This window comes from Lepisma saccharinum, chromosome 1, assembly GCF_977018435.1.
Source record: "Lepisma saccharinum chromosome 1, izLepSacc3.1, whole genome shotgun sequence".
NCBI lineage: Eukaryota > Metazoa > Arthropoda > Insecta > Zygentoma > Lepismatidae > Lepisma > Lepisma saccharinum.
This window is the reverse complement of record NC_139229.1, coordinates 43,050,800-43,074,189: the sequence shown is the minus strand read 5'-3', so window position 1 is coordinate 43,074,189 and position 23,390 is coordinate 43,050,800. Positions and strand designations below refer to the sequence as shown.

General features: G+C 39.6%; 1 protein-coding gene across 5 annotated transcripts in view; it reads right to left on the bottom strand.

Moving 5' to 3' along the window:
* The window catches only part of LOC145990840 (uncharacterized), a 62,984-nt gene that overhangs the window by 37,214 nt on the left and 2,380 nt on the right, over nucleotides 1-23,390 (bottom strand). Inside the window, exons 2-4 of one of the 5 annotated variants that reach the window (XM_083126312.1) lie at nucleotides 19,959-20,078; nucleotides 17,273-17,387; nucleotides 5,482-5,567 (exon numbers count right to left, since the gene is read on the bottom strand). In XM_083126312.1, coding sequence (XP_082982438.1) covers nucleotides 5,482-5,567; nucleotides 17,273-17,387; nucleotides 19,959-20,030 — 273 coding nt within the window. In that variant the 5' untranslated portion in view covers nucleotides 20,031-20,078. Of the gene's footprint in view, nucleotides 1-5,481; nucleotides 5,568-17,272; nucleotides 17,388-19,958; nucleotides 20,079-23,390 lie in introns of those variants that run through there. The other 4 variants (XM_083126399.1, XM_083126673.1, XM_083126581.1 and 1 more) reach the window with 4 other exon arrangements.

Genomic DNA, 23,390 nt, shown 5'->3' with positions numbered 1-23,390 from the left:
AGGGCCGAGGTGTCAAATATGGCTCAAGTCGCCACGCCAAGCCAATAACTTTAGATTAGATATTTTGATCTGTTATCATAGCAGCTCAAAAAAAGCAACATTTGAGCGGATGGTAGAAATTCTAGACGAATTTGAATGAAATCAGTCTGAACTTTACAAGACTGGAGGCGTCAGGGGAGATCGCCCCCTCTCACCCCCGAGAGGTCTAAAATATCGATCATGCCTCGACCTTGCCACCTAAATGAATAAAGGAAGGAATAAATGATCCTCACTTCCCACCAGACGAGGTGGTTCATACACTCCAAAGTTTGCAGCGTTAAAACCCGAAAGGGCAGATGATATATCGAGACGATACTTGTCTGTCTCTGGTATCGCCTTTTTCTGCCCTTTCACACAGAAAATATAAATTACTAAAGAAACGTAAGGAGAGAAGTAAAGATTACCAGTCATTGGATTTTATATCAGGCGACTACGTGCAGTGCAGTGATCTTCCGACGCGACCTGGCAGTCGGTGTACTTTCTGCAAATGATTTACATGTACATGTGCACAGGTATATCGCTTGGTGTGTTTAGAAATCCAAACTCATCACTACAATTTCCAGAGTAAATGCCGAAACACGCGTTCTGCAGTTGTTCTACTCTGAACAATAACTGTGTCGTCTGACCAAGTTTACACTTGGAAAGGAAGGGGAGATTAGCTTAGACTTGAATGCGCCTTTTCTATGACCTTTTTGACAGCAAGGGGTCCTTAAAGAAAGGTCGTGTTCAGAAACTGCACCGGAAAATTTAAAGTTAAAATGTCTCCTTTCCCTCTAACCCGATGCATTGTTATATGCGAGCTTCTAAGCAAAACTGGAAATAGGAGCAGCGAATTCCTTCGGGGATACTTGATTTGCAGAGATGCTTCCTGCTATTAACGGAAACTTGAGTGAACGTTCACAAATCTAGTGTTAAAATATTTTTCAAAATATTATTCAAAACCAAGATAAGTTGAAATAGATGTAGTCTCATTTTTAGGGAGTGACTGGGGTTGGGGGTGTGGTGAGAAGGGGAGCAAGAATTCAACCTTGCCCCTCCTCTGTTGATTCTTCACATCAGGCAATAACGAAAGCATTTGTGGGTAGAGGCAGAACAACCAAAGAAGGAACGTTTGTTTCTTGGCCATTTCGATATTTTAAAGTTTACTGTTTGTTTTAAACGTTATGTTGAGGGCTGATGGCTTAGTTTTAGACCTCAGAGAGAGGTAACACCATTCATTCTTATGTTCACGTGTGAGTTTTTTTACCCGTGCATAAGGCACCGTGCCATGAAGACACATTTACGAAATGTGGGGGTAAGGCCCACACATTCTCGATATCGGACATTTTGGAGGTGATTTGATCAGCACCACGCTCCAGCTGCCTTTACTCCTTTGAGGCTAGGGGAGCCTCGGAGCAGCTTTATGCTGGGAAAAGGCCGTATTCCGACCTTAGATCACCCACCCCGGGAATTGAACTCGGCTTTCCGCGTGACAGCCAGACACCCTACCGACTAGACCTCCGCGTCCTCTCGCATTCGTCTCGAATTTTTTTCCACCTTGAACTTATAAGCTAGAAGACTCAAGCTTCATCTGTCCTCCCTCTTCGGAGTCTTTGCATCCATGCAACGTAGTTGTAGATGGAAAATAATATATTTACAATTAAGCTGTTCTCTGCCCCCCCCCCTTCCCATCGGGGTACGCTGGTCTTATTGTTTCACACCGACCGCACCTGTACATACAAAACCTGGTAGATATGAAGGAAACTGGAAACTGAAGCTTCGAATTCCTAGGGGGATAATTCCACCGTATGCTTGATTTGCTGAGACGTGGCTGTGATTCTTATCTGGAAGTAGATTTTTCTGTCACATATTTCTTGCTGGTAGCTAAAACTCGAGTTCGCGGTCATTTAACATGTGTAAAAATATTTTTCCATTTTCTCAAAACGAAACATAAGTTGGAAAAAACAGTGTCTCATTTTTAGCACGCGACCGGGGATGGGTTGGGGGGGGGCAAAAAGACTATCTTGCCCCTCCTCGATGATGAGTGGAGAGTCGCTTCCCCTGCTCCCCCGGTTCCGAAGTCCCTGAAAATACGCAACTTGGACCGAATCAAAACTGTGGGAGAAAAGAGGTTTCGGTCCTGTTGCGAAACCTAATAGAACCCATTAGAATTTATGGGTTCCTGGACATTTATCCCAGGGTTGTTAAAGGTCCAGAAATTGTAAATAAATTTAATTCCCGTCCGGGAGAGAAACAACTGTAGATGCGTTCTAGACCATAAAGAACCTTTTTATGTTTAAAGTATTTCATTTCCGTCCAGGAACTTTTTTTTCGGGATGATTTTAAATACGCTTCAGGAACCCTTTTGTATTCAAACAATACGCAACTTGTACCGAATTTAAATTGTGCGAGAAAAAATGTTCCGGTCCTGCAGCAGAACCCAATAGAACCAATTAGATTTTATGGGTTCCTGGACTTTTAACAACCCTTTGTGATAGAACAATAAAAATATCGACCTTTGCCGAGTTCGCCCTTTATATCCGCAACGCCTCAATTATACCTTCAGCTTCAATACTACCATAGCACTACTGGCCAGAAGGTGCTACGACGTCAGGTGTTCCGGGTTCGAATCCCGGCCTGGGCGTGGGTGTTCTTCGTGAGTATTCCTTCATCAATTTCGTCATATCATCACTCATCTTCATCTTCGCGATTATCCCGTGGTTTTCCAAGAATTCAGGGATTCCAGCGGGAAAAATCCTCATCACGCCAAAAGATGAAAACACATCAAAGGATTACTGCATTACTGGGTTTAAGTTGAAGAATATGCAACCGTGAATTTTCAGTCTGGTTTCTGATGAATTGTTAAAACCACACACCTACAGCTACCAGACCGGGAACGTGAGCCTTTTAACTTGAAGCCAAAATTTTGAAGGCGGTAGATACTATCATGGCGGCGGTCATACCTTCATATTTCTACTTGTAACAACTATTTTGAAGATTCTGAGTCATTGCACCACACAAATATGCAAATTTTTAGTTTACTAAGAAGGATATAACTCCACATATTACACTCTACATGTGAGTACAAATAATTTCTTCATAAAAATGAAAACCTAACAAGCTCTAATGCGCATCTCCGCCATATTTCTACCCTCAGGGCTATGCGCATCGTTTGTAGTCTATAATTAGAGGTCTGTGGTTCAAACTAATATTTCCTCTGGCTTTTTCGCTAGAGCACTAATTAACTTAACTTTATTGATAATATTGATTACCGAAAGAATAAGCTTCTTGCTTTTTACTTAATTTGAAACGAAGTTGCTAACTTCCATGGGAGTGCGTTGGCGATTGGCTGGGTCGACCCCCTCCTCGCAACGTCCATGCGTACACTGTATGCACACTGCTGCTTGATATACAACTCGATGTTCCCTTTGTGTATTAAAAATGTGACTACATTAATTCTAAGATTTTAGTTAATCTATGGCGTCAGTGTTATTACAAAACAGTCAATTCTAAACTATTGTACTCTTGATAATTGACCATCTATCATTAGGCCGAGTGCAAGGTTGATTTGTCCTAAAATATTGTCAAGGATTGTTTGCCATAAACTTCTCCATATCATTAAAAGTAACTGTTCACGATTAAAATTATCCGATATGCCATCTGGTGATAATTTCAGGAACTACTGTGTGTAGGACACTACGCTGTGTTGAAGCCGTTGAAAGCATGTGGGAATGTGAGAAAGAGTTACGTCTGTTGTTCAATTTTTGGCTCTAAGTAGTTTTATGGATGAGAATATGTGAAAGGTTTTAATGTACATCCACACCGTGGAATCAACAAAATGAAATTTGTAAATATATCAGGGAAAACATAATTGATTAGCAGAAGGCTGGCTATTATTGGGGTTTACACTGAAATGCGGCGAGGAAATTGCGAAGATTATATATTACCATGAAAATAAAGTTTAAAATTGTACTTTATAAATAAAATATTTTTTCGAAAAGCCATGAAGTGTCTAGCCCAATGCATCCAAATAAACAATGTATTATGTATAAAATTTGAAAGAGGCGCAAGTAGATTAAGTGCGAAGATGAAAATAGTTTGAGAATGAATTAATGTCTTAAATATAACCAGAAAATGAAAGTGGACATGCTAATATTACAGTTTCATTCAGTATGATGTTCTTTTTCAGTGAAGATAGTTTGGTCATTAAATTGTGAATTCTATTATTATAATTAAACCAGCCTGCCTGTTTGAAGAAAGAACTACAACGATATGTTCTCAATTTTCTTCTTCTCCAGTTTTTCAAGCACAGGGATCATGCCATGTCAATTCATCCAGGGCATGTCACCCACCATATTCGATTTTGATGAAATTCAGTAAAGTTATAGAACTTTTAATGCTGATTACAAAAATGATTTTTTTTTTAGATTGGTCAAGGGTTTCAGAAGTTGCGTCCTTTTTAAATTCTCCGTGTACGTCACTTGCGGCTCCACTTTCAATGCCCCCACCAGGTTACCTTTACACATAGTGAACAGAAATTTTGAATATTATACCTTAAAACATATTGTACTTCAGGATCTGTGCTAAATACATAAGCATTTTAATAAGATTAACTTTTAATGTCATTTGATGCAAATGATTTTTTTATCATCCTGTCTCTGAACCGACCATCCCCAATTTTTCCATCAGGCATTAGTACCCACTCTGAGCTACCTACATATAAAATTGGGGGGAAATTGAAGGGGGTGCATTGCACAAAATTCGCTCTTATTTTTCTAAAAAAATACATGAAACTATACATAAAAACACATGGTTATTGATACACTCATCTGAAACCATATTTAAATGAAAGCTGAACAAAACAAAACAAACTTGAAGTTTTTATGGCAAACCTGAGGGAAGATACTATCATTTATAACGAAATGCGTGTCATTCAAAGTGGAGCCGCAAGTGACGTACATGGAGAATTTAAAAAAACACTTAACTTCTGAACCCCTTGAGCAATCTAAAAAAAATGTCATTTTTGTAATCAGCATTAAAAGTTCTATAAGTATACCGAATTGCATCAAAATCGGGAATGGTGGGTCACACAAAATTCTGAATGATTTGACATGGACAGTTGCTTTATTTTCAAATCATTTCCGAGAGCCACAGTTACAAAATGAGGTGCAGATGATATAGCACTGATTTGAAGGACCAGTGCGTATATGTCGTTTCGTTTGCGTTTTCTGTTAGTTTCGCAGATAACAATTAAATGCTTCGTTCTCAGCACAGCTTTACCTTCGTTATAGTTCCTGGTATTCACATGGTTTTCGCAATATCTTATAACTTCAATGACTACCCGCCACTACTACCTCCTACTAACCGATTGTAAACAAGGATGTATCCTACATACAGCGGCCATATTGGAAGCGACACTAGCGCTCAGGTGGTCATTCTAATAATGTTTTTGTGGCTACTTACGAAGAAGACACTCCAGAGAAGCATGAGGTAGGAGATTATGTGAGCATGGACGGTGAAGCCTCGAACCAGCACAGCAAGGGACAGAACTGGAAAGAAATGTAATCGTATTTGAACCTTCAAATATTTATTTATTTATTTCCTTCAACAGAGAAATTTTCTCCTTTTACAGAAGGTAGCCAATATAGCAATATCGTTCCATGATAGATCTACTAGACCACTTGTCAATCACGATCAGTAGGGTACAGGTAGGATTGCATCCTGGAGATGCTAATTTTACCGTAACAGTAGCAGTCTTTTTCTTTTAAGGATGCTGATCCCTAATTTTTTTTCCAATTTGTGAATAGGACTCCGGCGACATACAAATTTATTGTTGGAAAGGCATTTTCAGTTCAATTTGGAGACCAATTCGTTCTGGGGGTTACATCTTCCAGATGGCATTTGATTAAATAGGAACTGTGGATATGTGAGAATATGTATGCGCGCGCGCGTGTGTATACATGCATATAGGGTGATTATAAAGTTTCGATCCATTCTTGATGTTTGCGGTGATTTAGCTTCAAAGACGTCCAGGCAACGTTGGGAAGGCAATCACAAACCAGCTCCAATCAGGGCTAATATCAGGCTATTGGTTCAAAAATTCAAGCGAACGATGTAAAACGTTCAGAAAGGCCCAGCGTAGTAGCCGAAACCGTGCAGCGGGTAGATGATACCATCTCCAGAAGCTCAAAAGCACCATGGATAAGGTTAAGCCGGGAGCTGTTGTTACCACATCCGACTGTGTGGAAGATACTGCATTACACCCTAAAAACGATCATACAACCTTCAGGTGGTGAACAAGATGACTATGCTAATCCCGAAACAATGTGTGCAGAGCTGTTACAGGCAGTGGAGGACTGAACATGTGTTGTTTTATGATGAAGCCACACTCCACCCGTGTGGAATTGTCGACCGTCACAACTTCAGAGTGTTGGCCAATTAAGAACTGCAATTGGAACGAAACACCCACAAAGTTAATGTGTGGTTCGGTATCACAAAGTCCAAAGTATACGGCCCGTTTTTCTTCACACACTGACAGGTAATGCGTATCTCGATATGCTGCAGTTGTTTCTCCAACCACAAATGGCATCTTGGAAACCGTGGTTTTCCAACAGGATGAAGCCCCACCTCGCTGTGCAAAGACTGTTCGTGTGTACTTGGATGCTACGTTTCCAAATAGGTTGTTTGGTAGGGGATCACGACACATATGGGCACGACGATCTCCGGATCTCACACCTATCGCGCATTGGGTTGCATGGAACTACATCAAGTCACAGGTATACAGGGTGAAAATCACCTCGCTGTGCTCAATATGACACTGGCAATGATCTCAAAGGTGTTTGTTGAAACGGCTCGTTGTTGGGATTCATATGTAGACATGCAGGGATCTCATGCGGAAGTACGTTGAGTGGACACTCTTATATATTTTCTTCTGTACACCATTTACCATGTCCGATATTGTTTCTTTCAGTGCTGATTATGCGTTACCATGTACTCGGGAGTTCGCTCAATACATTTATTCTAATCTCAAGCCTGTTTATCACAAAAATGGATCGAGACTTCATAATCACCATACATATACATACACGAGGTCTGCCTAAAAGAAGCGAGACTGGCAACTATGTCGGAAGTATACGTGCAGCAGAGGGGAGCGCAAGCTCAGGAAGCAGCCTTGAAGCTTTGAGAAGCTGACGACTGAACCCCAGGTCACTGTCACTCGTAGTTAGTCTGTGAGCAGTGCTTGAAGGTGGAGGTCCGCAATTATGTTGCCGTAAAGTGGTAAATTTGATACTCGAGCAGCTCATTAACCTCAAATTCCTGGTGAAATTAAAGAAATCGCAGAATGAGTGTCAACTTACTATTTATCGATGCCCACCATGTCTGCTATCATTCGAATGTTGACTCGACGATCGTTCGGAACAATATCAATAATTTTTGCCACATTTTCTTCCGTTGTAACCGTGACAGGGCGACCCTGTACTTCATCGTCTTCAACGTCCTCGTGTCCCTCGGCGAAGCGTTTGTGCCATTCACACACACACGCACATGAACGCCCTCCTACAACAGTTTCACACACTCACTTCGTGATTTTTTCAATTCCACCAGGAATTTGAGGTTAATGCGCTGCTCGAGTTTCATATTTGCCATTTTACGCAACACGATTGTGGACGTTCACCTTCAAGCACTGCTCACAGAGTAACCACGAGTGACAGTGACCCGGGATTCTGTCGTCAGCTTCTTGATGCTTCAAGGTTTACATATGAAGTTATATGTACAGTCCAAAGGAACCAGCATAAGTACGTCTTGGGAATATCACGTGATATCAGGGGGACGTGTGACAACTTATGATGGCCCTTCGTGCTTAAGATATTGAGGGACCTTGACATGACAAAACCACTCTATACCCTCATTCAAGATTATTTATACAACATATCAGCATATTATACATATGGTAAAAGAAAGACAAACATGAGACTTAACAAGGGCTGTTCCCAGGGCTCTGCCCTGGGACCCCTTCTCTGGAATCTTAACGTCGAACTTCTTCTACAAGAGTTAGACCAGAACCAGGATGTCTTATAAGTAACGGCTTATGATTATGATCATCCTCTTTGAAGACAATAATCGGAAGGAGTTGAAGAGGAGAGCTAACAACGACATGAAGGTGGTTAAGGAATGGACAGAGGAATCTAGGATGACAGTTACTAGAGATCAAACCCTTCAAATTCTCCTAAAAGAAAATTACTCAGGACACCAACTATTCAGTTTGCATAATTCCATATCTCAAACACTGAGATAATTAAATATCTGGGTTACATATTGAATCACAGATGAGATTGAGAAGACACGTGGCTGAGGTTACTGCAAAAGCTAAAGCGACATTACACAATATATTAAGAATGAGTAATACAGCAGAAAAGCTTCCATACAAGATCTCCATGCTATACTACCAAGCAATTGCAATAGTTTGCTCCGCAGCTTCCACATGGGCAACTCTGGTGAAACAGCAACAGATCAAGAACATTTTTAGAGCTGCCCAGCGCAACGTCCTATTAAGAATATTGGAAGCATTGAGGACCAGCCTCAATGACAGCTCTAGCTGGGGCAAAGACCTTTTAAATGTAGAATTAAAAACCATTAAGAAAATTGACCTGTATCTCTGGGATCGGTGGCGAGAAGAGTGGACCCAGTATCACGGTTCAGTCAATACCAAATAATACATACGAGACGTTAGGCATAGAGCTGACAGCAAGGTATTCCTTCCAGCCAAAGGCTTGACACACTTCATCTCTGGTCACGGAGCTTGCAATACATATTTAAAGAGATTCGGACTTAATAAGACAGTTGAGTGTCAAGCATGTAAACTAGAAGATGCCCCTGAACATGCTCTACTGCACTGCAGGAAACACACAGAAGAACATATTCTAAGGCTTAGACGGAGTTTGTGCAACGTCAACCTTCAAGGCAGAATTAGTGAACCAGGAATCTTACAGACAGTAAACAAGCTTGCAGAACTGATATCTAGGAAGGATGAGATCAAACAATAGATTTACGAACAACGATACAGCTGGATTGACAACTCTGGCCCTGAGTCACATGGAAACAAACAAGAGACGTCGTAGCAGAAGACTAAGTACCAAAAACTCAGAAGAGGACACCCAGAGAAGTATGAAAGGGGCACAGTAGGGAGGAGAGCTTAGGTTCTACGAACAGGGCCCTTCCGCTATAAATAGAAGGAAGTTTATATATTACATCCCAACGAGGAAGCAAGGGGACCGTGAAGTGAAGTGATGTGAAATGAATTGAACCAGCTATGAATTTGACATTAAACGGCTGTAGACGAATACAAGATATGTAGTACCATTGAAGGTGGTAGCAGCGATCCACTCTAAGAAGAAAGAAGATGCAGCCTAAGGAACTCCCCTCTCCGGGACATTTCTTTAAAAAAGGGGACAATCCCATATATGCAATCCTCTGGCAACCCTGCCCATTTTACTAAATGGACAAATCAGGGTTATTAATTGAGTCCAAAGAATACATTAACAGCAGCAGAGAGAGTCACTAGTTGTATTGGAAAACAAAACAAACAAAATTTCTGTTGCCAACACGGGAAATCTGTTGCAAATAGTGTTGCTCACGGGACGGGACATGTCCCGTCTCGTCTCGAATGTCTCGAAAAAATAAAAGCAAAATTTTTAATCAGTTTCAAATACTTGTTTGCTTGGAATAAAGTATTTCAATCAGAAACGTTGATAAGCGTGTATTAAGTCAAAATAAGAAGACTATTCTAGAGAGAGGCATGAATGAATACCTAAACTTATTTCCTATACTCTTTCGAAACACAGCGTTACTCCCCATTTTTTTTAAAAAAAAAATATTCCAGGTTAATAACTTTATGTTACGATAGTACTCCAGATACTAATACAATTCTGAATAACATCAAGTAAAAGGGTAGGTAGAGAAGGTGGAAGTAAGGGCCAAAAGATCGTGGAATGTCTGCGTCCGAGGTTTATCTTGTAAAAATAGTCTCAGCTCTATAGGTTGGAAAGATAAACGGACCGACGGATATGATTTATTTTTATTATTTATTTTTCACATCAAAGGGTGTACAGAAGTGATTGTTATTAGGAAGTAGGAAAAGCATTGTAGGAAACATGGCAGTACAAATTGATAAGGAGTTGTTGGGAAGTTATTAAGGAGTCCAAGATATAAGCAAGACTAAGAGAAGGAGAAAAGGAAAACGGCAGACTTTGAATGAACAAGCTTCCATTTCGAAGGTGAGGCTATCAGCAGCGAAGTTATTAGAGGGTTGGAAGCAGTGACGACGCCAGAGGGGCAGGGGGACGCCCCATGTCAGACACTTCGCCCCCCAACTGAAGTTAATTAAATATCGAATAATAAGAGAGTTCATTTATAAGAGTATGACGATTTTCACCTTTTCAAAGTGGTGTATTCTGCATGATATCACTTTCCTGCTTATAATACCAACTTGATTAACAAATATTAATTTGCTTCGTCAAAGATTCGAGCGCCGACCTGGGCATAGGTGATTTCTCATTCATTTATGTCCTGTAATAGCCGAGATTAACCTAAGTTTTAACCAGTCTTAAGAACTGGGAAAAAGTGTTGAATGTGGATGATTTTAAAACATCACGAATATTTTCAGGACCACAAGACATCATCTGTTGTACGGGCAAATTATTCTAATCGTGGTCGTTAGTGACAACGCTAATTATTAAAAGGCATTCAAAGTTGATTCAAGATTTGGTTGGTTGGTTGATTTGGCGTTAGAAGTCCACTTTATGCACAGTAAGGCTAATCGGGACTGGACTTATAGTTTAAAGTGCCTCCACTGGGTATCCAACCCGGGACCAAAGGTGATGGAAGAAAAACCGACACTACATGTCAGTTGTTGTGGATTCATCGGTTTCTTACTATTCAGGGTCTTGAATTTCGAGATGATGAGTCTGAGGAAACCGTAACAAAGGGAATTTCTTCGATACTCTTGAAGCTAATGAGGGGATATTATTTGGAAATGTATTGAACGTGAACCTTAAAATGCAAATTACACTTAAATTCGATTCAAAACATATCGCGGGGAGGTAAAAGAACGCTTATTAGGATTTGCCACTCTTCAATCATTAGATGCAGGTTCGCTCTTTCGCGTACATATCAAAATCGAAGAACTTCTTCCCACGAACTCCATAGGTGCCTGTAATTGGGTAGCACAGACATACGTTGGAGTGGTAGAGTAAGAGTAAGTATTGCCAGGGTCTGAATATTTCTTGAATTATGAGATAACTGTAACCTTTGTCTGATTTTTTATCCTGTGATAACATTTCCCTGAAAGATGAAACAGAAATTTTGCCCAAAACTCTTCAGCGATACGAAGATGGTTGTCCTTAAAATCTTTGAAAAGGCTTGCTCGAAACAGGATGCTGGATGCAAACTCCCTCATTTGGCTGTTCTTGCCATTGAGAAGAAATGTCAAGTCCTGGACGTACCAAAGGTGCGCAATGTGTTCTCCAAAGAACATAGAGCAGATTTATCCTACAGGAGAATTGCACTTCACTAAGTGCCTCACATTGTTTCTAATACTTAAGAAGATTCATTTCTTCCATCGTCACGTTTATTTTGCAAGAAAATTAAACTCTTAGAAGCATTATTTTTATCATTTATATTATTATCTTATAACTTAAATATTTATATCAGTAGTTTCATCTCAAGAAAGACGATGAATTATAAAATTATGAATGTCTTTCAATACTGAAATAGGCCACTAGAGACAACGCAACTTACCAATAAAAAAGAATTAAAATCTTTATTAAAATGAATCATGTGGAGATAAACTCGTAATCAAGAAGTAAATTTAGGCAGTAAACGTCCACTCTAAATAAAAGACACACACAAAACACCATACATGAATATAATAATAATAATAATTATTATTATTATTATTATTATATAAGTATATATATGTGTAGTGTTTTCGGGCGTTTTAATGTGACTGCCCCCTTACAATATTTTGTTGCCAGGCTCCCCCCCCCCCCAGTCAAATTTCCCTGGCGCCGTCACTGGTTGGAAGTAAATTTATTAGGACGAGGAAAGTAACATTAGCTGTTGACAGTGTTGCACCAAAGGACGTGATATGTGCTACTGTTTGTATAAATGATAGGAAGTTTAAGCAAAAAATTATAATTGTTGAGACTTGAGAGTTGTTTCCTTCATTTGATCTTAGGAAGAGGTTTTCTGAGACAGAGTGGGATTATTTTACACATACATGGGAAAGGGTGGTTGTTTAAAGATAGAGACGTATTTTGCACATTTTTTAAAAGTTCAGATAAAACGAGAATTTAGCCTTACTGTTATGAAAAGAAATAACGCAGTACGGGGAAATAATAACTTCACATTTTTCGCACCTGGTGGGATGCAACACAAGAGTATTGCAGGAAGTCTATGAACGAAGATGAAGAAGGATATGTGAAATTTGACTTACCTGCGGGTGAATTAGTTTATTCTAATATTCTTAAGGTTGATTTTTTTTTAAGTCCACTTGATTCGCAAATAGGCTAAATCGCGAGCCGACCTACAGTTTAAAGTGCGATCCGATCCACTTTGTGCCTCCATTGAGTATCGACGCGAGGACCCTTCATTACAAGACCTCGACGTTATTACTACGCCATCGGGGAGGCACCCAATTTACACAAATATGTTGATTCCAATAACACGTTATATGCATAATCTGATAATGATGCACTTTGGGTGCATCTAAACATATTTTTTTTCAACTATAGCATGTCTAAAAGAATTATTGAAGTTGGGATTCTTATAACTTCAGGAGGCACGGCTCTGTAAACGTGCGATATAAACTTAATGCAGGTTTGCCTTCCATACATGGTGGTTTTGTCACGTTTCTTCGCTTCGTAAAACATACACTTTTGCAGGAAAGGCTTCTTGCATCCTCCTGGGGCCTTGTCTAGCTAAACAAAAAATATATTTGTTTAGCATAATCGAGGGTTACATATTCCTGCCGAACTTACTAGAAAACAAGGATTCTATTGGGATCATACTGCTTTGAATGACAGTATCAATGAAGTTTTATGTACGCTACTACTTATAATAATGAGCATAAAATATTAATCAGGAACTTTATTTTTCGTCAACTGGATGTAACATCCTTTTTTGTTATTCAGCAAATATTCAATTCATCACCTTTTTTGACATTAATTTTCTTGCCAGGACAGCTGTTTTTATGCAGATTTTGACGATCTTAACTACACGTAAGCTAGATATTAGCTAATATTCGTGCTGTTATATTACTATTCTTCTACCATCTTTGTAACATGTCATGCAATAACAATAATAGAATTGATTAATTTACATATTCAAGTGAATAGACCTATGAATTATATTAATGCATTAATTTAAACATTTGCTTAATTGTTGTCGTTAATGTTATTATTATAATTTTTTCTGAAACACTTGGCTCAGACACCCTCCCCCGACATATATTTATAGATGCGTGCCCGCCGAAGGATAAATTAGATCAAGCGGTGGTGGTACCGGACTTAGAGGCTAAAGGGAAAACAAAGAAGTATGTGCGTCATAAGCTGGGCATAAGAAACAGCACAATATCACAAAGAAACACTTTTTGAAACTTATGTCATAGAAGATGTTTAACAATATTAAGAACAATAAATGCTTTCTATTTGTAATATACTAAATATTGAAATTTTAAATAGTCTTTTGTGTTCGTACTACACATTTAAAAACTTTTTTGTTGCTCCCCAGCGCCAAGCTTAGAATTTAAAGAAAAAATGTACATTTTCATAGTGCAGGGAAGTTCGACATTTAGAAAGAAAGAAGGTCTATTGGAAAACATTTCAAGACTTCCAAAAGGTATAGCAGTAATGAAAAAGAGCACTCACTTATACCGTGTTTGTTACAACCTGTCCGGCTTCCCGCGGTAGCTGATCGCTGGCTTTTCTAGCATAAACCAAGCGGTGTTGCTGCTGAAGACCGCCTGAACTCCGTAGTGGGGAAAGCCAAAGCCAGGCAGCAAATTAAAATACGCAACGTGGCAACAACGTCTACGTAACCTCCTCTCTTCTGGCTTCCATTCGCTCCTCGCTGCCCAGCAGACGACTTTTTTCTCGTTTCTCATTGGCACCAAAACTGTCGAGCGATCGCTAGCGCGGAAAACGGGACAGGTTCTAACAAACTTGGTATAAATGTACGATGGATAGACAGTTGTATGAAGCGAGAAAAACCACAAAGTAGATTTCATAAGATACCTAGCAATCAGTAACCAACAAACTGCATTTTTAATATTAATGTCCTCATGATTGACGAACCTTATTTATTCTCACCACGCAGTGGGTAAAATATTTGGAGCTTTATCCCACTTTCCGGAAAAATATTTCGGGTTTCTGCTACTTTTGACTTTTGTTGGCATGATATCCCGGATCACTTTTACTAGACGAGACGGGACAAAACGAGACGGGACGAGACGAGACAGAACCCTTCGAGACGGGACACGAGACGGGACAAACGAATATTTTCGAGACGAGACAGCATTTTCACGAGACGGGACGGGACAGACCAAAGTCTCGTCTCGTCTCGTCTCGTGGGCAAACATGAGATGTTGATAACAAAGGGGGATTAGCCCAGGTATTTGAATTTCCAAGAGTATGCTACGTACTCGTCCACCATTTTTACGGGAGATGATCTATTGACTGCGGGAAGTCCCTAAAGAGAGATAGTACGTACAGTCAACGGCAAAGATAATGGTATGCAAATTGTCCACAACACCGCGTATTTTCATTACTTTTATATTCTACATCCTGTGTTGTTTTAAGGACTGAAACTATGTTGATTCGAAGCAGACATTGTTCTCTGCTTATTGATGTCATTATTTCAATTAATTGCCATCACATTGTGTAATACAGACAGATTGAAAATGGTGGTGGACAATTCGCCTACTGTTTATTTCGCCGTTGGGTGTACAAACCCCAAATAAAGAGCGCAGGATTTGTGAATGTATCCCTAATCAAAATGTTCCTGTACACTACAGATGTCTCGTTTATTACCGGGACATCATTGGGGTTATTATTGAAGACTAAGATTGGTAAATGCTGTAAGTGCCACAATAATTCAAACACCGTTTTCCACGTTAAACTGTGAACTGTGCATGCTTGATAATGTGGTAAACGTGAAATGTGGCTGGTGGCCCTCTAAGTAGTTCAAAGGGCGTGTAAAAAGGTCACTAGTGTGAACGTTCTTACGGGCTGATGTGCGGAACGATGCGATTTCCCAACACTTTCGCTTTTGGCACTTACAACGTTTACCACTTTTAGTCCTCTATTAACACGAGAACGCACCCGTACGAACAAAGCCTGATACACTTCGAAATAGAAGCAATGAACTCGTACGGAAATAATTTCACGTTACTCTTGATTTGCAAGAGATTTGACTGGGAGTCTTATCTGCGTATGGATCTTTGTCATGTACTGATGTTCACGAAAACTTGAATCCATGTTCGTTTAACAAATGCACAAATATGTTCAATTTTTTTTCAAAGGCAAAGGTAAAGTGCAAAAGGTAAACGAACCTTTGAAAAGGAACCTGCGCTTCTAGCTGATCAAAAACAATGGCATCGGTGGGAAAATTTCAACCGATAGCTACTTACCGATACTGCTGGTATCGGCCAATCGTACCGGCTCAGCCCTAATCAATATCATTATGAAAATTATTGTAATATTTTCGGTGACAGATTATGTATTTAATTATTGTTGTTAAATTTCAAGTAATTAAAATTGTAAATAAACTGCCTTCTATTATCCAGTACTTTTTCATGCTTTGATGAGAACAATAATTGAGGACTAAAAGTGGTAAACGTTGTAAGTGCCAAAAGCAAAAGTGTTGGGAAATCGCATCGTTCCGCACATCAGCCAGTAAGAACGTTCACACTAGTGACCTATTTACACGCCCTTTGAACTACTTAGAGGGCTACCAGACACAGTTCACGTTTACCACATTATAAAGCATGGCACATTTCACAGTTTAACGTGGAAAACGGTGTTTGAATTATTGTGGCACTTACAGCGTTTACCAATTTTAGTCTTCAATTACTGATTTAATACCACGAACCTCTGATGGCCCAGTTATGCATCGTTTTTCTGTGTTCAGGAGGGGTTGATAACCCATTAAGATATTGTAATGTATTTCCAAGCCAGAAATAAGAACGAAGAGGCTATAGAAGACATCCTTAAATGAATCCACCAAAGAAGGGTGCGTTAAATGCTGTATTCTGAAGGACATTTCGCTTGAAATACTGCAGAAAGAATTAGAATTTATCAGTTCTCTGTGTCGAGACTATTGAAATAGTAAACAATACGAACGAATGATAATTTTGACTTCTTTCTAAATTCTCGGTTAATGAGTGTTGAGGGCAATTCTTGGGGAGAGGTGGAGTGAAACCCGACATGGCCCCAAATGCACTACTGATCGTAGGAGATATAAACATATTACATGACAAAATTCTACCCACACAGTTAGCTACAATAGCACTTTTGGATAGCTAGAGCCTGGTTTGGGAAGAGCTACAAAAGTCACCGGCCACCCAAGTGAACGTAGCAGTAGTGTCATGGTCTGCGGCTGTTTTTAGCTGGTTCGAGCTCGGCCAAGTTTTGGTCAATGGCAACATGTTTATGAGAGCATTTTAGACAATAGCATGCTACTCACACTGTCGCAACAGATTCGAATGGGCCTTTTTCTCTTATCAGCACGATAATGCCCCTGCCCATAAAGCAGATCCATTGCATCGTGTTTTGAGGACAATCAGGTGGATGTGCTTACCTAGTCCTCTCAAAGCCCCGACTGGAATTACATAGAATATCTTTGGAATGAACTGGAGCGTCGGTTGCGTGCCAGACCCACTCGACCGAAAACCACTCATGCAAGAAGCTACAGGACGAAAAGTAATTCGACAAGCACTATACCAGAACTTAGTGGAAATACTTCCCCGAAGAAAAAATACTGTAAAAATATGGAACGGAGGTCCGACATCTTATTAGTTACCTGGCTGTTGTCTTTGGAATGAACAGCACTGTGTGTCCTGTGACGTTTGGCTATATAGTGTATATTTTTGGTGTGAATATGCAATTTCTTGTCTCAATTGTAACATTTGACAATAAAATTAGGAACATTCTTCACATGAACATGTGCAACTAGTAGCAGTGTGGCGCGGTTCACCTACTTAATTTAATGACCAATCGGACAGACTGCGACACGTCTGCTGGGAAGTTGATATTCTGGACCTCTGTCAGGTATCCCTGGATGTTTAGATTCCTCTCCTCCAGTCCAGTGAAAAACTGCGATAGAAAGGAAAAGAGCTTCAAAATCGACGATATTCAGTGTCCATGAATTTTCTCAGTGATTATTAAAATGGAATGACGTCATGTAGGTGATGGTATGCACATGAAATTGATGTCTTCCGATATTCGACGCAACTCTGCTCGGGTTACGCGGCAGACATCAAAGCGAAATTCCAATTCTCTATGCATATACAGGGCCTCTCTGATGTTATAGTGGTAACGTCGTCGCCTTGCAATCATGGGTTCCGGGGCTCGATACCCGGTGGAGGTACGTACGTAGTGCTTCGGATCCCACTTTAAAATGTAGGTCCAATCCCGATTAGCCTATCTGTGCATAAAGTGGACATAAACAACAATTCAATCAATCTATGCACAGGAGGGACTTGACAGCAGTGGCGTGGAGACGATCCTCAGTTATGCAGGGCGTCCCAACTAAAAGTATACCCAGATCGAAGGCAATCACAGCACTGTGCATACAAATGCTGTTGCCATCTGTAAATAACCAAACCACATTAACAATATTCCCGTGTTACTACCATCCAATAAACAAAACAAAAACTACAAATTATTAAACAAATCAAATCAGCGTACATTCGGGCACGGTATACTTTTATTTGGGACGCCCTGTACTTTACAGGTAAATACGTAACATTAGAATATTATCTATACTCATTGAACTCGGTGTGAAAATCGTCAATAACTGGTGTGTATCTAACGGTCTCAAAATCAATCCAGAAAAATTTACTATCATGATCATTACTATAATACAAGGTCGTTAAATAAAATTATTATAATCGAACTCAAATAAATGATTTGCCCATTGTCATGAATGCTAAAAATCTTCATCTGGTCTTTGTATTCATGTCCAGATGTTATTAGAATAATTAAATCTAGAAGACTTAGATGGCAGGCCATGTGGCACGAATGGGAGACGAAAGAAGAGTTTACAGAATTCTTGTTTGGACACCTGATGGTAAGAGACCTGTAGGATGATCAAGACGAAGATGGAGGGATAACGTTGAGATGGACCTAAAGGAAATCGGTAGGAATGGAAAAGATTGGATTGATCTTGCCCAGGAGAGGGACAGGTGGAAGGCTTGTGTTGCTACAACCATAAACCTTCGGGTTTAAGAAGGCTAAGGAGTTAGTTAGTTACTCTGATCTTTGAAGAAATATAGGATTGGATGGAACACGTAAAGACATAGTGTAGGATAGTTTATGGAACAGAAGTTTGAATCATTTACGTGACTTCCTCCCTGTAGAAGGCAAGCAAGGACTCGTCTAAACATTAATTTACCCTTTTTTGTTTCACTATTCTGATGGTGTTCGCGGATTTGAACTCTCACAAAAGTTCAGTAAAGAAATACAAGTGGTGCAGAATGCGTGCATTGATACATTGTCCAACTAAAATGGTGCGATTATATTATTCCGATTTTCACATTCTTACTATGGCAAGAAAATGAAGTGGGACTATCTGTGTTAACATAAGGCAAACCGCAGAACCTGTTCAAAATCTGCATTCCTGTAAGAATGTCTACGGATATGTTACCTGTAAGCGGAACAATTTCGATTTCCCCCCGTCATTCAACCTTCATGAATTGCATCAATATGACCAACGTTTTGTACATAAATAACCGTAGACCTTCCAGGATTAAAACAGAGCCAGATTGGGACTGTTGTTCACAAAATAATAATAAAATTATAGAATTTCTGTAAAATCATGAACAATTTTATCCATGTACCGATGTACCTACACATTATCAGCTGATACAGACGAAGCGCATATTATTCTGCCCGATTCCTATGTTTTCTCTAACTTCCATTTTTCTAAACCTCTGGTAACATCATCAGAGGCGCAACCACAATTTTTTGTCTGGCGGGGGGCAAGTATCAGGATAAACGTATCAATAATAATAGTAATAATAATAATTATTATTATAATGGTGGTGGTAGTAGTAGTATAGTAGTATAGTAGTAATTTCAATTAGCAGGAAATGTTTTTGACCCAATGGAAACAATTATGCACGTAAACTTATTTTTCATCTTTTTTGTCGATATGTGTGTACCATACTAAACAATCTAGGGGGATGCAAGGAGGGTTGAGATCTATTTTTTGCGGAGACTTCAGCCCTCCATAGCCCTCTCTAGCGCCGACCCTGCTGGTAATTTACAATTACATTACAGAAAACAATCATGTATTTCGAGCGAAACGATCAAGAACATTTTTAGATCCAATTTTTTTTTTAAAACTGCAAACAATATTGATTTTGTAGGGTGCAAAAAATTTCAGGGGGTGCCAAGGAATTCTCTCTTTTATAACTTTTTTTCCATTTAAATCGTTCGGCGCACAGGGTCGACTCGCTCTGCCCCCTGGAGGTGCGCTTGACCGTCAATGTTTGCCCCCCTTGTCCCCTAGAATTGATCTCCGTCCAAGATTAAAGGAGAAGTGTCCCCTGCCCCCCTGTGGTTGCGCCACTGAATATCATTGCATTCACGAATTAAAAACTATTTATCATCGATTCATTCACTTGCTATAAATAAATAAAGTTCGCAGCAGCAGAGACTCACCATCCCTGTGGCTCCCATTACAAGGATTTCCGTGCAGTAACTGACGGCCCAGTTCGTCACTAACCTGGCCATCGTTGGAGGTCTCCTGCTGATCACAAGGCTACCTCACGTCTGAAAATACTAACAAATAAGTACATTGTCCAAACGATTTCTTTAGGCTTTAGGAATTCACTATTATACTTGCGAAACTAAGTAACTGTTAGTAAGGTTATTGAAGGTCCAGGGTTCTAATGGGTTCTATTGGGTTCCGCAACACGACTGGGACCTTTTTTCTCGCACAATTTAAATCCGGTCCAAGTTGCGTATTGTTTCATTTCAATGCGGAACTTCGACCCTATTTAAAATGATCTGAAAAAAAGGTTCCTGGGCCAATTTTAAATTGATCCGGAAAGAAGGTTCCTTAACCGTATTTAAATTGATCCGGAGAAAAGGTTCCTGGACGGATTGAAATATTTTACAGATAAGAAAGGTTTTTTACGGTCCAGAACCCACTTATGCTCGCTGATTTTCTCTCCTGGACCGGAATTTAAATTATTTAAAATTCGTGGACCTTTAACAACCCTGACTGTTAGTAATTAAAATTACCTTCCATCAATCATAGTATTCACTATGAATGTTCGAACACAGGAATGAGAATTCAATTCAAGAACAACCAAAGAAAACTTACTTTTTCTAATAGTTCTCTTGCAACCTGCTTGATTGTAAAAAGCATGGGTAAGTTTTCATATGCATATGCAGCTTCAAAAGCAGCTCACTTCTTTATCTCTTCTCTCTCTTTTCTGGAAGAAAGAAGAAGATGAGAGAGAGAGAGAGAGAGAGAGAGAGAGAGAGAGAGAAATAAAGATACTTCTCTTTCCCTTCGCCACCACCGCCGCCTGATAACCCGAAAGAGAGAGAGAGAGGGGGGAGAGAGAGGAGGAGGGAGAGAGAGAGAGAGAGAGAGAAAGTTTGCAGAGAGAGAGGGAAGAAATAATGGAAGACATTTTGTCTTTTTATCTCTCTTTCCTCCTCTCCCACCACCCACTGATAGAGAGAGAAAAGGACGGTTCCCTTCTTTTTTCTTTTTTCATTTTTTTAGAAACTCTCTATCCCTCTTAAACGTAAGAGAAGAAAAAATAAAGGGGAGCAGTAAAAAAGAGAGAGAGAGAGAGAAAGAAAGTTAGAAAGAACAAAACTTTCTGTTTTTCCTCCCTTGCTTCCTCCTTCTTTTTAAAAAGAGGAAGAGAAAGGAAAACAGAGGAAGTTTGGAATAAGGAGTAAGGAGAGAGAGAGAGAGAGAGAGAGAGTCTTACCATTTTCCTACCTCTCTCTTTCCTATATGTACTCTCTCTCTCTTTTTTTCTATATCTACTCTCTCTCTCTCTTTCTTTTTCGGAGACAAAGAGAGATAGAGATGAGAGAGAGAGAGAGAAGAAAGAAAGAGAGAGAGAGAGAGAGAAAGCATGAGAAAAGAGAGGAAGGTGATAGTGAGAGAGAAAGTAGTGAAATTGTCCTCTCTCTCTCTCTCTCTCTCTCTCTCTCTCTCTCTCTCTCTCTCTGCAATTCCTCCGCCGAATTTCAGTAACGAGGAGTGTTCAAAATGTGCTTTTTCTTTCCCTTCCAACCAACGATTAACTAGAGAGGATTCAGTGGGTCCGGACTCCCCAGAAAAAATGAAATTAATGAAGCTCTTACTTAGTCAAATGGCAATTATTTAGATATAGCACAATCATAATTACTGAACAAAGTAAATAGATTTATTAAACTTTAATTTCAATTTTCCTGAACCTGAACTAAAACGGCAGAAGCAAGTTTCTGTCTCGCAGAAGTGAGCGCGGAATTTTGGTTCAATTTCCGTTCGAATTGGAATTGGCTTCTACATAATTCCAGTTTCGGTACCCCCGAACTGGTTTACTGCGAGGCACATTAACAGCTCACTGAAATGGAATTTTTGAGAGGAAGATTCAGTTCGGGAGTACCGAAATGTTTTGGTACAGGTTATAGTTTCAGTTTTCCTGTAATGAAACACAACACATTTAGTTCGGGTTTGATCGGTGTGGAATAGGATTTTAACCAGTTCAAGAAATCAGTTTTCTTGGGTCACGGGGTTGAAGGTTTTCATTCCTTCCCAACACGATCGCTGTATTGTTTCGTGATCTGTTGCTTGTAGGTTATCGGCGTCAGTGTTATCGGCTAACAGATTGGTGTTGTGCTGCTTACAAGAGGGAAGGTGGAGGAAACCGCAGTGGAATATCTGACAATCGCAAGCAAGGTTCGCTGCATGGCAATGTCTATTAACCCCCGTCATGATCTCTCATCCGCATCGTCGCATTTTCAATCAGATCCAGTGTTGCCAGTTGTATTCGAATTATGATATACCAACCCTGGCTAGGCTGTTCAATTTTAAACTTATGCGTGCTGTTCTGTTCTTTCTGTCATAACAAGAAGCATTTTAAAAGATGTGTTCTCTTATATAGATATATCCGCATATCCGTACTGTGCGTGTTTGTGAGCTATGGCATATGAGAATTAAAATATTTCAAAAAAAGAAAACGAATGGAGAAATCCTTTCGAAACCACGTTCGGTTAATCTTAATTACAAGCTGTCTAGAATTATTGCAAGCAATACAGGTACATAAACTCCTTACCGTTAGTTCTATGTATCAAAAACGAAGTAAATTATGGAAGGCTTATAATAGAAATAATTAAACGAAGAAAATCATTTTCATTTAAATCCCTTCAAGAAACTCACGACCGGATCAAGAAAGTGTGGGGCGTTACCCCCGCACTCCCTATACGCCTTCATGGCGTGGTGCTAAGCACAGGGGAACACTTTACTTTTTTTTACCCCTTCAAGAAGAGAATGGAGAAGTACAGAAAAAAGAATTTAAAAAATATGTGTAAAACAAAATCAAGTATTTCGTTTCTGCGTGTAATTGTAATTAGCCTTGATCAATTGTCCGTTCATCTAAGGATACATTTCAATTTCACTTTTCCCTGTTCGAGTTTTTGTTAGAAGTTCACTTTATGCACAGCTAGGCTAATCGGTACTGGACGTACAGTTTTAAGTGGAATCCAAATCACTGTGCCTCGACCGGTTATCAAACCTGTGACCACTTGATTACAAGGCGGCGACCTTACCACTTCGCTATCGGGAGGTCATATTCTCGCAGCACTCATATTTCGACTTTCTACTTTTCAAGTACGTTAGTTATAACCACCATATCATTTTTCTTCTTTAACATTTCACAATTTGGTTAGATTTCTGATATCTAAGCAGTACACCGTTTCCAGTTTTCTGGATTTAAAAAGTTAAACATTGTATTTGTCTTTTCCAAATTCCCCAATTTTCTTAAAACCACATTACCATAAATAAGCAGCATATCGATTTCCAGGTTTCTGCTTCAAAAATTAAAATGTTAAATATGGCAACCCGGCATTTCTGTATGTTTA